This window comes from Chanodichthys erythropterus, chromosome 14, assembly GCF_024489055.1.
Source record: "Chanodichthys erythropterus isolate Z2021 chromosome 14, ASM2448905v1, whole genome shotgun sequence".
NCBI lineage: Eukaryota > Metazoa > Chordata > Actinopteri > Cypriniformes > Xenocyprididae > Chanodichthys > Chanodichthys erythropterus.
Genome location: NC_090234.1, coordinates 24,839,103 through 24,855,258, shown reverse-complemented (window position 1 = coordinate 24,855,258; position 16,156 = coordinate 24,839,103). Strand labels below are relative to the sequence as shown.

The 16,156-nt window shown below is 37.6% G+C and overlaps 1 protein-coding gene across 4 annotated transcripts; it reads right to left on the bottom strand.

Annotated features, from left to right (window-relative positions):
* Positions 1–2,227: 2,227 nt before the first annotated feature.
* On the bottom strand, positions 2,228–14,483 carry etv5a (ETS variant transcription factor 5a). Of its 4 annotated transcripts, none has more exons than XM_067408980.1 (13): positions 14,337–14,483; positions 12,469–12,601; positions 12,266–12,359; positions 12,006–12,053; positions 11,599–11,649; positions 9,129–9,252; positions 8,754–9,038; positions 7,429–7,715; positions 5,809–5,868; positions 5,626–5,694; positions 5,221–5,390; positions 4,104–4,211; positions 2,228–3,998 (listed from the first exon to the last, which is right to left on the bottom strand). In XM_067408980.1, the coding sequence occupies exons 2-13, from the start codon at positions 12,514–12,516 to the stop codon at positions 3,768–3,770; spliced, it is 1,575 nt and encodes a 524-aa protein (XP_067265081.1). In that variant the 5' UTR covers positions 12,517–12,601; positions 14,337–14,483; the 3' UTR covers positions 2,228–3,767. The 4 variants fall into 4 exon arrangements, with proteins under 4 accessions (XP_067265081.1, XP_067265083.1, XP_067265082.1 ...); XM_067408982.1 differs by having other exon boundaries at positions 4,110–4,211; XM_067408981.1 differs by having other exon boundaries at positions 12,266–12,356.
* Positions 14,484–16,156: the final 1,673 nt, after the last annotated feature.

Here is a 16,156-nt window from a genome sequence, read left to right as displayed (position 1 = left end):
AAATTCAAGTAAGTCTGTTAGACTATGTTTGCACCGGTATTTATCGACAACAAAACAGTTATTAAGCGTATGTCCACCTCAGATAAAGCACCCTCTTATAATTAGCCGTAGCTGCAGCTGTGTGATTTATTAATCAACAGGCGCGAGTAAAATGCCGCACGACAGGAGAGTAATAATAATTACTGTCATTTGTTTAATTATTACCTAGATGATTTTGACTAGCCATTTTAACGTTCACTTAGATACTGTCAAAACAGTTTGTGTATGTGTTCTGGCGGTTAAAAAAATCAGCATGTTAGTAATGAAAAGTATGGCTCATTTCAGTGAATCGGTTCTTTCGAATAGTTTCAAAGAACCGGTTAAAAAACCTAAACGATTCTTTTACGTCTTGACGAAATGCGTAATTAAATGATCCCGGACTATGTAGTCTGTTTAGTACATTTAAAAGTTGTATTAATAACCTTATAAAAACATTTAGAACATAAATATAATTTATATTAACGAAATTCATTTATATCTCTTGCCTCTGGTTTTAAAAAAAATTTTGTTTATAAAACAAAACAAAAACAGGAAAAGCTTTATCCGAATCACTGTCAGGAACGTCAGGAAACGTTTGTGTGAAGGTGAAACCGTTTCACGTACCTCTTTCGTGTCTACAGTTATTGAAAAAAAAAAAAAAAAAAAACAGAAAAGCCTTTCCCTGTACTTCCCCCCCCCCCCCTGTAGGGTTCAAATCGTTCAAATATGCAAAAAAAAAAAAAAAAAAAAAGCTTAAAAAGTGAAAAATCTGGAGGATTTTTCTGAAGAACAGAGCTCAGTTTAACTGCTCAGAACAAACAAGGGACTCATGAACAAACATAACAAAACAAACAACAACAAAAACAAAACAACAACAACAAAAACAGTCATAGATCATCCAGGTAACCAAACACAGTATTAAGAACCAGTGGTTCACATACTTTTGAATGGGGCCATTTGAATAAATTCAGCTTTTTTCTTTCTTGTGGACTTTATGTAAACATCTTTTTTGTAAAATATCTTACTCAGGACAGTACTAAACAAAAAATAAAATGCTTTTCATATGATCTCTCTTATTTTGTTAAAATTTTTCACATTTTCACAGATTTTCACATACTTTTTCTTACAACTGTATAAATGTATAAAAAGTATTTAATTAATTAATCAACTAAAATAAATTTAAAAGATCAATGTTTGGATTTTTAAAAAAGTGCCTGATCAGAAGTTCATTAATTAGAGCATGTATTGTAATCACACTTAATTTAATTTCTCTGTCTCAGCAGATGGACAGCTGCTTACAAGGCAAAATAAACAGTGAGTTAGATCATGCCACATCTTAAGCTCTGTCTTACTCCATTGTACTAACAGACGTACCCTAAGCAAATGGTATGCATTAGCTGTCGGTTTGCTAAGTGAAATCAATACTTCACTAAAACAGTCATTAGCAGACCACAGTGCAAAATATATGTTGATGGAACTAGCCATTAACTTCTTTGCATGAATGCATAAATTGCTTATAGTGTTCTTCTCTATTGCATTAGTCAGTTATAGCCTATAGCATGAAATTAGCTGGAAATAAAATCATTGTGTTGACTGCAGTGTTATTTACAGGGAAGTGGGTGAGTTCAAAGGTTAAGTGTTTTTCTAGAGCAGAGGGGGGTAAGGAATGTTGCCACGGGGATCTAACATCCGATCATCCTCAGCTGGATCATCTTTGTTTTCAGTTTCTAGATGAAATTTATCAAGACTAAATGCAATTATTTTTGTTAAAAAAAAAAGAAAGAAAAAAAAAAAGAGAATAAATGCTATAGTGTAGATGCACGGTGTTGTGCAAACATAAATGGGTTTGGATGAATAATTGAGTCTGTGGATGTTTTGACATAAGTGCAAGATATAGTATCACACATGCTACACACCCATCCATACAAAGTTATTAAATAATCATAGATGGGAGGCCTACGGCATGACCATATGAGCAGACACACATTAGCTAACCATCTAAAGTCCTGATGAAAGGACAGCACAGCCCCTGGGACAGCAAAAGGCCTTTAACTGAATAGAGGCTGATCGATACAGAATAGCGTTTCATATTCACTGCTAAAAAGCAACAGCCCATCACCTAAAATGGGCTTTATATTTCTCACACACCACATGAAATTCATAACTAGAAAGATGTGGCAGAAGAAAAAGCAGAACACAGGAGTGCAAGTGAAGCAGAATGAACAGTTTATTGTACCCAGTACAGATTATAAACTCAGCAGTGTAAGGTACACATTGTGAGGGGACAAGGTTAAGCCTGTACAAGTGCAGACAACCCTTCTGTGGTGGATGTTTGAGACAAGCCCCTCATATGAGAAAACGGTTATTTTATAAGCTGCACCTCTCATTTAAAGGCACTGTTCTCGAACCCACCAGGAAAGGGTGTCCGGTAACCACTGGTGTGCAGTTACTGCATCACAGGGATCCATTTAAAACATACATAGAGTATCTGTTACAGGCAGAACTATACAGCTTATACAATCAAATCAAATAAATGCAGACTTTGCAAAAATATATAAGTTCATCTTTTCAAAAAAAAAAAAAAAAAAAAAAAAAATAAAAGGAGAGAGAGAGAGAATACAAATGCAGAGAACTCCACAATTTCTTCTTTGTCCAGCATAAAGCGATATGTTAGTGGACAGCTGATCATTGAATACATCATGCAAAAGGTAGCAGTGGTCTTTTGTCAACTTGAGATTGGCAATGAGTAGCTGACCAGGAAAATGTATTTTTCTTGTACCTTATTGCATGCAAGGCCCTGCTTTCCTGGTGCATTAAAATATAGAATGATGCCAAAAAATAATGTAAGAGGCTAAATGGTGTTGACCTTTACTTACACTAAAGCATGAAGAAATTGTGACTAGTGCATCCCTTTTGAAAGTGAGAAAATAATATGAACTCTAATTAAAAATTTGGCTTTTTGGGGAGTGGAAAATTAAATAGCAACAGGCATACAGAAATACATTTCAAATGGGTTAACAGTCTTGTGAAGTTGACTAAATATACTTAAGAGTGCCTCTGGTTTAACTTCACATCAACAACCCCTGGGTTAACCAGCATGAAAACGAAACTTTTTTTATAAAACTAACACTTGACAAAGGATTCAGAACAAAACCAAAGATACAAAAAGAACATGTTCAGTATTCCTCAGCATAATTAAAGCTGTCCACATTTAGTTCAACAAAAAGTGTATAAAAGCCAGCTTTCTAAAGATTCTAAAGAAACATATGGGTCATTTTTTTCTCCTTGCAAAATAAAGCCCTTTTGACTTCTTGTCTACATTGTTTGGAGGTAAAACAAAATAAATTCAGACCAAAAAGGCAACTATTAAATAGTGCTGCATTTAAGGGTTATTCTGTGAGGATGTCTCTTAATAATTTGTTACCAATTTTTCTTTTTTTAAAAAAGCAGATTGTCAAAAACAGAATTGCTACAATTCTCGCAGTGAGATCTGTCAGTCTTTCGGCGCCGGTCGGCTCCAGCTCAACCTCTTCATCTCTGCGGCAGTGACCGTTTGCCACGAGCGAGGTTTAAGCGCGGGAAACCAGCTTTCCTCACCTCCTTGACACCTTCTCGAGAAATGGTGGCTCGCAGATTTCTCCTCGTTCTTTTTTTAATGATTGGGAGGGTTAATCTGGAAGTGGGCGACAGTTCAAAAGGAGTCGAGGCAAGAGGGACAGATGTGTTTCAGTCAGGTCAACGGTTCAGGCTCAGTACACATAACCGTCAGGGAAAGGCATCCCAGCAACACACTGCTCACCACCGTCTACCAAGTACGAAGCCCCCTCGTCATAGTGCGCCAACGGAAGAGTGTCGTCGTCCACTCCGGGCAAGCTGTCGGGGTCTGCTTTAAGGTTGGGCCTCTGGTTGTCTGGGAAGGCCATGGAGAAGAGAGCCTCGGGATCACACACAAATTTGTACACATACCTCTCGCCAGCAACCTGAAGAGAGAAGAGAGGCATTAGAAGAAAGAAAAATCTTGGAAAACTGGTGCAACTATACTGTCATTATGAGTAGAGCATAGAGGAAAAGAAACGTGAACCTGCCTTTACCTTCTGCATGATTCCCTTCTCATAATAGTAACGAAGTGAGCGACTCAGCTTGTCGTAATTCATGGCTGGTCTGTTCTTTTGGATGCCCCAGCGTCGGGCCACCTGAAAAGGCAGATGAGGATTATTTCATTAGCGATGCTTTATTTAGTTGCCATATTAATTTAGTTAGCAATTTAATATGCACAAGCAAAATTGGAATAAACGCATAAAACGTTTATGAATAAAGCAGCATCACTTCCAGGGAAACGGACATTAAATTTAAAAAAATAAATAAAAAAAATCACTTGGAAAACCACTGTGGCTTTTTTATGTCATAAATTACATATGATTTGAGAGGTCAAACGCTCTGACAAAATTTATGTTTGAATTTTGAATTATTCAGTCACATGATTTGCTGGATAAAATAATATATGCATTTAGGAATTTATTCGGTAATTGTGTTTTCATAAATATCTAATGTATTCTTAAAGGAGTAATTCACCACTGACAAGATGGGCTTTTAATAAAACTTGGCTGTGTATGCAGTAGAAAGGCAAAAATTGTTTTGGGCTGGAATAGAAAAATGCATTACACTGTGAAAAAATATATTTTTTTATAAATAAAATGATGACTATGCTTTAAAAGGAAAATACAATTTTAGTCGGTCTACTTCAAAGTTTCACATTTAATTCAATGTTACTTGCCATCTCTTTGCAAATTGTTAAATTTCCTTGCAATTTCCAAGAGAGAATTGTTTCAAAAGTACACTGATTTTTTTTCCCCCCAGTGTACAATCTATAGTTTTATTAAAAGCCCTGGAGCTGTCAAATAAACCAGAAGATCTGGTTAACAGTTAACATTGTTCATTTACATATACTACCAACATCATAATTCAAAGCTGATTGAAAATCAACAAACTTGTCCTTTAAACGAATATAATACACCTCAATCGAGAAGTTTTATTTTCATCTTAATGTGTTTCAGTGTTTAGCATTTTTTTTGTGTGATATCCCAAAATTCACACAAAAATACATGTATAGATACCCAACTACCAAAAGCGAGAACATACAGGGCTATTGTAAATAATGTGTGTGCTTGAAAGAAACTAAAAATATTGAATTTAGGTGCTGACCTCCTCTGGCTCAATAAGTTTGAACTCCATTCCACGTCCTGTCCAGGCAATGAAATGACCGTTGGCAGGATCATCTAGAAGCGTAACCAGAAACTGCCAAAGCTGGAGGGAGCCACGACGTTGGTAAGGTGGGCCGTCACGATACACAGAGGGCTCTTGCTTTACCTTCCCTGTCAGAAACAAGAATTACGAGGATTAGAGTTTGCCGCATGAGCAAGCAGATGAGAAATTCCAACACAGATGCTGCTAAAGTGGACGTAGTGTTCATTTCGCACCGCCATACTAGAAGGGGGTGCCTAGGTGAATCTGAACAATAAAGACTGAACATTTGAGAACAACTGAGATAGCTTGACCATTAACTTGTCTTCCATTTAAAGCAATACATAACCCGTGGTGAAATCTTACCTTCAAGTCTCTCGGGAACCACGCAGGTGTCGTCAAAATACAACTGCTGATCTCTGTCAAATGAGAAGTCTACAGGCAGAGGGAGAAAAATACACTGTGTGTAAGATTAACAAAGAATAAGATGATTTTAACAAGCTAAAGTTGCAGTGAGGTAATATACACTGTAATGGCAAGGTCACTTACTCTCATGGTTTTGGTAGAAGCTTGCTGCTCTCCCAAATGAAGACTGACACTTAGGCACTTCTGCAAAACATCATGAAAAATAGGCCCATTAAAAAGGAGAAATTACCAATCATAAATAAGTCAAGTTAATAAAAAAAAAAAAAAAAAAAAAATATATATATATATATATTTTATATATAAATAAATAATACACACAAATAAAAAGATAAAATAAAATATATTTGTTAATAAATTCCAGGGTTCCCAGGGTTATTATGGTTGACTAAAAACACTGTTTTAAAATATTTTTTTAATAATATTTTATTTCTCTCAAATGTTTCTAAAGCAACATTTTCATTTAGTTTAACTTTTTTTTTTAAATGAAAGACAAAAACAACAATTATAAACTACAATAGTATGATCTCAATGGTACTAAAATAACAAGGTCTGCTCCTTAATTCTAATATAGAAATAGAGATTTAAAGAGTGACATTTGGCATTTGAAGGTTTTGAGGGAGCTCTGAAAAGGTAAAACAATGAAAAATAGCGATTCAGATGGAACAGCTGGGCCATGAATGTCCAGTCTCACGCATCTGGTAGTGCTGGCTAAGCTCATATCAACACACCAAAGAAACACGCAGCATTAGCAATGAGTCCACTGAGTCACCTAATAAGATTAGCTGCCGTGTCGAGATACTGGACCATGACAATCAAGTTTTATCTGTCCTTGTGTGTCCTGGTGATTCGGCAGGCCACTCCGCCCCTTTGCTGTCTTACTTTGAGTATGTGATCCTCATTGATTGCATCAGATGCATCATCTGTCAGGCTGCTGTACAGATGAAAAGACTCAGTTCAGCTGCCCCCATGCAAATGTAATACGTGACGTACACATTTATAAGAAGGATGGTAAGAGGATTTGGAATTACATCACTAACCTGCAAACATAAACCTAGAGGGATAGTATAACGCTAGAAGAATGTACTAGACTCAATGTATGGATCACAAACAGGAAGATGAGCTAAACTGAGGGGTTTTGGACAATAGGATGCATAAGTTAACATTTTTAAAGCTTGTTTCAGTGCTTAGGACAAAATAACCTTTTTTATTATTAAATTTCATATCAATATTTCCTGATATAATAAAATGTATAAAATTAAATTATTACAGAATTTGCAGACAGGTAAAGGGCTAATCACACTAAATTACCATGTTAAACTTACGGCCCTGGGAAAAGTAAAAAAAAATATATATATATAAAAAAAATACTATGTTTGTCAATGGGGGGCGAGATCTGCTTGGTTACAAACATTCTTCCTTTGTGTTCAGCAGAACAAAGAAATTTACACAGGTTTGGAACAACTTTAGGCAGAGTAAATGACAGAATTTTCATTTTTGAATGAACTATCCTTTTAAGAAATATCTAAGGACGTGGAGCACAGCCTTCTCTAAATGTCTCTTCTTTGAACGCAAAGGTTCAAGGTGTGCAAGTGTTCGTATACACCTGACTAAACAGCGCTAAATGTCACAGGCCCGTGAGAGCACACAAAACACATTCCACGCCCTCACCGAGACAGCTCTCATGAAGCCCAGCCAGATTGTGAACACCCAAAAACTATTTCTAAGAAATGGGACAGTCCTCACCAGAGTCAAAGCAGAAGTCTCGTGGCTCTTGCTTGATGGCCATCGGGTGGAAGGCAGCCTGGGATGGACCCATGTTGGGAACACCTTGCTCAGTGTAGCGAGGGTCTAGAAGCTCCTGTTTGAAGCCCTGGGCAGGCACAGGAACCAGAGGTTCTGACATTTGGCGATGGTAAGGTGGTCTTCCATCTCTTGGTGAAGTGCTGGGGACCTGTGGCATGAAGTTGGGTCTTCCCTGGGTGTCAGAAGGTGGGAATGGAAGGCAAGGCTCTGAAAGCTGCCGCTGAAACCTGCAACATAATGGCAACATTAAAAAAAAAAAAAAAAAACAGCAACAAATCTGGACTAAATGACGAAGCACTTTAAGTTAAATCCAAGCAGCTGCTTATGATTCAAGGAAGTCATAAACAAACAGCATGTAAAAATATTTTGGTCATGTGACAGGATAAATAAAGGAGCAGCTTAGCACTACTGTTCTGCTACTGGCTGTAAATGATGTGCCACACATTCTCTGGTAAGCTCCCAGGAATTCAGCTACAGGTGGCAGGACACGATGCCAGCCAATCTATTCCCACGGGGGTCATATTATTATGCCACCCCAGCTGTGATGTACACCACATTTTTTGACATCAAAGTGAGCATTGCTGAAAGGGCATCTGCCATTAATGTAATGTAATATTAATTCATTTTTTGTGGGGCAGGAACAAATTAATTATTTTCTTCAGCAAGAATGTATTAAATTACGGAAGCTTGTTTCCACTACTAAAGGTAATTGCGACCTCAGATTCTGACTTTTTTTTCCCCTCACAATTGCGAGATATATACTCACAATTCTCGTCTTTATATCTCGCAGTTCAGAGAAAAAATAAAGTCTGAATTGCGAGATAAAAAGTGGCAATTATACAGTTTTTATTTATTTTTTTTTTATTCGGTGGTGAAAACAAGCTTCCATATTAAATTGATTACAAGTGACAGTAAGGACATTTATAATGTTACAAACGATTTCTGTTTCAAAATATATTAAAATAGAAAAGTATTTTTACAATATTACCATTTTTACTGCATTTTTCATAAAATGCAATCTTTGAGAGCGTAAGAGACTTTTTTTCCATCTTAAAAAAAAAAAAAAATCTTACCAACCCCAATCTTTCCAACAATAATATAACATACCAATAAACGTATACTATTTTGTATACCGTAGTGATTATTGTAGATCACTTTATTTTCCTTCATACTAACAGTAAGGTGTAAACTATTCCATATAGTAAATAGAATACACATGTTCACTTAAGTTCAAATTAAAGACCTAAAACCATGCAGAGACTGACCTAGGTTCATTGTTGAAGTGATGGTCATGGTTTAGGGGTGGACAGGGCACTGCAAAAGGTGGGCTCTGGCTGTGGTGAGTGAGCGTCGTCTGGCTGGGTGAGGTCTTGGTCATTGAAGGCTGCCCACGAAGGAGACGCTGCCCTAATGTTGTGTTGGAGATGGGGGGAGGAGTCTGTTCATGCAGGGGATGTGTCCCCAGAGTGTTGGCAGAGCCACATGGCGAAACGGGCGTTGAGGGAGGAGTCAATGGCTTAAACCCAGCTGTGGGCTTCCTTTCATAGGCACTGTATTGAGGAAAATGAGGACAGTTAGTCATCACACTCATGGTGACAAGAAGGTCTTGATGATGCCGAGATGGATATAAAAGAAAGTACCTGTAGCTGTAAAGGCACTTCTCTCCATACGGCATGGGACTTCTATCCTGGCTACAGGGGGAGAGCTCTTTGGAGGGACTCAGTTCCCGTTTGATCTTTGCCGGTGGCGGACCATGAAACATCACTGTGGGAGAAAAAAGCAGAAGGAGATGTTTCTAATTGAACACATCAACAAAAGTGTAGTGAAACGCTTCAGAAGGAGATTCTTCTCCACCATTAAACCCCCATATTTCATGGGTAATGACAATCGACTGAAGCATAAAAGCACTTCGTTCTGCCCATCAGTATCATGGTGCAGAACAACACGTGCAATCAAAGCGCTCCCCTCTGATTTCCATCATAGCAGAGTCAATACTCATGAATCAGTGTGGTCGTAATTCAATGATTGTGAATGATTTTCCTCCCGCACTGTAACCATTAGCCCCTGGATCTCTGCATCAAGCTCTCATATCCGGCGCCACATAATGGCCAACGCAACTGGATCCACACAAGTCGAGCCAGATAAATCACCCAGACTGTGCTGGGCTCAAGAGGCACTCAGTAGACACGTGAAAGCTCAAACGCATGCGTTAAAGGGTTAGTTCACCCAAAAATGACCATATTCAGTGTGCTCTATATGCATGTACATTGATCATATGTGAATAAAAGCCTAAATTAAATCTGTTCATCATATAAAAGTGACTGTGTAGCTTCAACATACTCTGAATAAAAAACTTGATTCACATGGATTACTTTCACCATTTCTTTATGGACTTTTTGAAGCATCAAAGTCTACAGATATAGAAAGACTGTTCACTCCTATTAGTAATGAATGGGAGAAACTGCAACGCGCAATATGGTGGAATACATCCCGCCTTCTGAGTAGAAGAGCCAATCGCTGATTGATAAAGTCCTTGCATCACTGCAGCTGCCAATAGAAGCTCCGGTTCCCATAGAAACCTGAGAATCACGCATAGGACTGCACATGCGTATTGGCTCATCTAGCCTGAAAAATACGCTTTTTTTAATGCTATTTGAGTATAAGAAACATTTATGAGACATTTCATGTCAGATTTTGTTGCTGATTTGAAATATGTTATTTAATTGTGAGTTCGCTAAGCAGTTTATGAGATTTCAGAATTCCCCCATTCAAATAGATTATCGGATGCCCGAAATAGCTGCCCGGAGGCGTTGCAAATATGGCTGCCAAGTGAACAGACTTTCCTTGAAAGGGACTTTGGAAGCATCAAAGTTTTTGTGGAATGGATTTTCATTAAAAACATCTTCATTTGTCTTTCGAAGATAAACAAAAGTCTTATGGGTTTGACATGAGGGCAAGAAAATGACACATTTCATTTTTGGGTGAACTAAAAGGATGCACTCTTCTACTTAAACTCTTCAAGTGAGAAGATTTTCTGCTCTGTGGCCATTGGGGTTATTACAAAAGAAGAGGCCACTCCCACTGATATGGTACTGGGAAAGTGTAGGAGGGCATGGGGTGCCATGTGACATCCAGATGACCCATTGATACTGAAAAGTCTAAGAAAAGCTCGCACATAAAGAAACCCATGGCGCACATTCAAAAAGTGCCTGCTTTTATAAACCACATGCCACAAACATTCATAACAATCTTCTGCTTTTCAGTAACGCCACGCTGACATGCAAAACTGGACCAAAACGCATGCTCTGGTACACACCCTGTTTCCCAGCCTCAACATCAGACGAAAACAAAAACAAACTTCTGTGACAAAAAGGGGGGAAAATAACATAAAATGCTCCGCAGAGCATTCCTCAAGTATTTCCTTTGGCTTTGATTCCTGTGGCCAGGCTCTAACAAATTGGGTGCGTTTGGACTGAGAACCCTCAATGAAATGAGTTTCAGTAGCTGTGGATTCAATGGGTTTAGGTAGGCAGTGAGGGGAAGCCTTTTCCTCTCACCCTTCCCGTTGGAATCCGGTCCATTCCAGAGGCTGAACGGAGTGCATGAAAGTGTGAAATCTGATTATGAGCTTGGATCATGTGATGCTGATACCAATCGGCTGATTTGACTGAAAAAATAGGTAGTTCTCGCGGAGAGGATTCATGCACGAATGAAAAGAGGAAAGACCATTTAAATCCTAATAAATCAAAGCACTATTGGGTTGAGTGTGTGGGGATGTTATGCTACTGACCAAGTTAATAAAGGAACCGATTTCTTTAAAAATTAATGCATGCTAAAATATCTAATATAAACAATACAATGAGCTGCGTTTGTGAGACTGACTGTTGGCATCTTCAACTAATCAAATCAACAAGAATGTCTGGCCACTCTGCACCATCCTTAGTCTAAGATCTCCTTTGTTTACCATGAAACTTTGGCTTTAAATTTGAGCAAGAGATGAATAATAAATAGCTCCAAGAGTTCAGCCTCTGCCGTTTTCCCTAGCCATTTCTGGACTGCATCCAAAGTACACTGCCAAGGAGAATAAATAATACATCTCAAGGTACTCACAGCTCTCCGACTGGAAATCTGGGACAAACTGTTCGTCATCTGGCACCTGAGCTGTGGAGAGAGATTGGAGAGCATGAAGGAGTTGCAAACAATACTCCCTGCTGATAAACAATTTGCAGATCAATGTCATTTTGTCGGACAACATTTATCTGTGTTTTTTCATTCCTCTAAAAATGAACAGCCACCTTAGTGCCAACTTTTTGGACACTGCCGCAAGGCTGGTGCAACAGACCAAATTAAATGCTAGCGTGTCATGAAAAATAAACAGGAGCTGGGACAAAGTGTATCACTTAGAAAAGATATATTCCACATGCATATATTATAAGAAATGTTCATGAGTCTGAAATATAAATGTCAGCTGCATGACAAAGCACTAATGACATGTATGGAAATATAATGTTACCAACCTTCTGCGATCCAGATCTCCTGCAGCTGGCTGAGGTCCTGGAAAAGTTCTGCAGATGACAGGCAAACACAAGACAGTCAGAGAGCATGAAACCCCACTATGATCCAAGTATTTGATAAATGAAAGGCAGCCTTCAACAATCACAGCATCGATCAAACTACTTTGAGCACAAATACTTCTGCTCTCTCACTGTTAATGTATCTCAATAATCAGATCCATCTGCTAAACATGCATTAGTCATGTTCATTAGGTTGAAATTACCCTCTGTGTCCTGAGCGAGTTCAGTCTCCACTAATTTTCTTTTTCTGTCATTAACTGGTCGGCTATACGGTTCCTCCACTTGCAATGACTTCTGCTGTGGAAAAACACTTTGGTCAGTGTTGACTAATTTAATGTTCAAAAAGAAAAACGCAATTAGAAAAACCAGCTTCGCGCAACTACAAAAAAAGCAGATATATACTTACATTAGCTGGGACCATAAATGGTACTTGCTGGTCATAAAATCCGTCCATGTCACCTGGGTCTTCAAGGAGGCTCCCAGAAAAGGGTCTTCGCTTAAAAGCGATGGTTATATTGACCTCTTTGGGTCTGTTTTCACTAAAAAAAAAAAAAAAAAAAAAATAGATTAATCATGCAATAGATCTACTGGACAGTCAAGTGTGTCCCACATCAAAACACCAAGCCCTGCAAACAGGCTGACAAAACCCTCAGATCCATCTGATCCAGTATATTCATCCTCCCCCTTCTCTCTCTGTTACCCATCACAACATCCCTCCTGACAGAGCGTATGTGTAAAGACAGAGAGAGAGAGAGAGATAGCTGCATAATGCAATCTGCAGTAGAGATGAATGTAAACCTTACATAAGCAAAGCCAACCATCTGTGCCTGTAATTAGACTATGAAAAGAGTGATGAGCATATTAAGATAAGCTGAGGAAAATGGAAACCATACATTTCATGACACATTGATATTATACTTATATAACTAGTCCATGAATAAACATTGAAAAACTAAATTGTTTGCCAAGCATCTATTCTGAGGACACTGGACACTAACTTACTGGACCAACGGGACGCTTGGAAGGGGCGACTGTGAGGACTATGCCAACTTTTCTTGTTATGCTTCACCAAAAAACAGCAACCCTTTCTTACTAAATACTAATTTTTTATAATAATAACCACATATATAACTAGATGTAATTAAAACATTCATTTAAAGTATTAAGCATACATGTATACATGAGTATTCACAACAATATTTTGTTGTATTATTTTTTATTATGCCAACCTTTCCTGTGATGCTCTCCCACAAAACAACACTTGTTTAATACTTTGAATGGGATATATTATATTATATTATATTATATTATATTATATTATATTATATTATATTATATTATATACACACACAATGAGTAACAATAATATTTTTCTGTAATTATTATAGAAATACATTTCACCTTAATAGATTAAATTATTGAACTCTAACTGAAATATATACAGCATATTATATATATAGATATATATAATAACTATTATCTGCTACCATGAGAGACAATAATAAACAAACGGAAAACTTTAAGCGTTCAGTCATAAGTACAGTTTACATGCACAAAGAAACAGCTCGCAGTTTTATCCGCTCGCTAAACTTAAAACAGCACCTTTGTTATTCCAAAAATGCATTGAAAAAAGAAAAATAAATCAGTAGAAATAACTCAAAAACACAGGAAATGATATAACTAGCAACGTAAATCATCATAAAACAATCATTTAAAATCTCTCTCTGTTTTTTATTTTAGAATAAAGACAGTTTTCGAATACTTTAAGTTACACATTGTATGTATTATTAAGAGGGGAAGCCGTAAAAAAATACCCTTAAATTAAGTGCTTAAAGTAAATATAAAATTGATCAGGGGTGAGGACCTCATCCTACTGAGCCCCCAGACGGCCTCTTGTTTTTCTCAATGAAGTGAAACTCGATCCGTGAGGGGGGAAAGAACGAGACCTCCATTCACAAAACCATACACTGTTCAGGCTGCACCGACCTCACCTATAAATGTCTGGTTAGTGCACTAATGCTGCCCATACAAGCTTCTGTAACAACTGCAACTGCGCAAAATATGATAGGAAAAACTTCATGCATTAAAATGGTTGCCAAAGTGTATAAGCCCTCTCTTGGAGAAAATGGCGTTCGCTTTCCCCCAAGGCGAGATAGCTGTATTTGCCGTTGCAAGCCCACGATTAAACTTACGCGCTGCGGAGAAACAGCCGCTTTCATACAGCTATATCAGTGCACGCCGTGTAAATATTTGAGGAATGAGAGTCAAACTCACCCTATAAATGACGTGCCTCTTGCAATGGACTCAAAAAACACGGTTTCAGATTGTAATCCCAAAAGGATGCCGTCCGCTCGCTCTGATCAATAGATGCGCTCTCTCCAGCACTCAAAACTTGAATGAGGTTTTGTAAATGGACTGCTCGGTTTTCCCTTGGGCTCGAGAGGCATTTGGCTCTGGAAGCCCATTGGCTCCGAGCGCACGTCATTCACATTTCTAAACCAATGGTTTGCGAGAATGATTTGGAATATGTATTAGACGCTGAACGACCAATCCAATCCCCGTCTGTCCTATTTTTATGAATGGCTGAGTTTCATTCACTTTCAAGATTTTTCCTTGCACGTTTCCAGAGGCTCTTAAAGGGCCAGAGACCAAGAAAAAGAATCGCCAGCAAAACACATCAAAAGTTGGAGGACAATTTACTAAAAGCAATTCAGTTGGGTTGTAGGCTACACAAACAAAATGAAGTAAACAAATGTAACAATCAATGGTTATTTATTTTATGTCTCAATAAACGTTCAGAGTATAAAACACTGAATAATTTGCCATGGGGTTCCCTGTGGAATTTCCTTTAGGATTTTAGAACAGTACTTTTCAGTTTATGAGTAAAATAATATCTGTGGTTAAAGGGTTAGTTCACCCAAAAATGAAAATAATGTCATTAATTACTCACCCTCATGCCGTTCCACACCCGTAAGACCTTCGTTCATCTTCAGAACGCAAATTAAGATATTTTTGTTGAAATCTGATAACTCACTGTGGCCTGCATAGCCAGCAATGACATTTCTTTTCTCAAGATCCATAAAGATACTAAAAACATATTTAAATTAGTTCATGTGAGTACAGTGGTTCAATATTAATATTATAAAGCGACGGGAATATTTTTGGTGCGGCAAAAAAACAAAATAACGACTTATTTAGTGATGGCCGATTTCAAAACATTGCTTCATGAAGCTTTGGAGTTTTATTAATCTTTTGTGTCGAATCAACGGTTTGGAGTGCCAAAGTCACGTGATTTCAGCAGTTTGGCGGTTTGACACACGATCCGAATCATGATTCGACACAAAAGATTCATAACGCTCCGAAGCTTACTGAAGCAGGGTTTTGAAAACGGCCATCACTATATAAGTCATATATAAGTTGTTTTTTTGCCGCACCCAAAATATTCTCGTCGCTTTATAATATTAATATTGAACCACTGTACTCACATGAACTGATTTAAATATGTTTTTAGTGCATTAATGGATCTTGAGTGAGGAAATGTCATTGCTGGCTATGCAGGTCTCACTGAGACATCGGATTTTATCAAAAATATCTTAATTTGCGTTTCAAAGATGAATGAAGGTCTTACAGGTGTGGATCGGCATGAGGGTGAGTAATTAATGACAGAATTTTCATTTTTGGGTGAACTAACCCTTTAACATAAGAGACTTAGGCCTATGTCTTGTTCTACAAAATAAATAATCAAAAACTGAACTAACTCAGATACTTATATTTAATTCTATATTCTATAAATTTATGATTAAAACAAAAGTTATTTTAATTGATATTGTTGAATAAATGTGACAGTCCCTTCAAGTAGTTAACCAAACACATTACTCAAAGTAAAACAGAGTAATTATTATTTTTATTATTTATTATCCGCTACAGTGGTATCACAATGAACTGCGCAATCTTGTGATGTGCAAGGGATTTACAATGTATTATTGTGGTCAAGGCCAGATGTCCTAGAATCTATATTTAACAAAGCGGTTTCTGTGAAAAAGAGAGGGAGATAAATTCATGCGTCAAGTGTGAGGAGGATAATCTTTAAAATC

Bases quoted from the DNA above. Each gene is read 5' to 3' on its own strand.
- etv5a (XM_067408980.1), bottom strand. From the start codon at position 12,516: ATGGACGGATTTTATGACCAGCAAGTACCATTTATGGTCCCAGCTAAT. The intron at 12,360-12,468 runs GTAAGTATATAT...GTTTTTCCACAG, and splicing joins CATTTATGGTCCCAGCTAAT to CAGAAGTCATTGCAAGTGGA. The intron at 12,054-12,265 runs GTAATTTCAACC...TGTCATCTGCAG, and splicing joins ACTCGCTCAGGACACAGAGG to AACTTTTCCAGGACCTCAGC.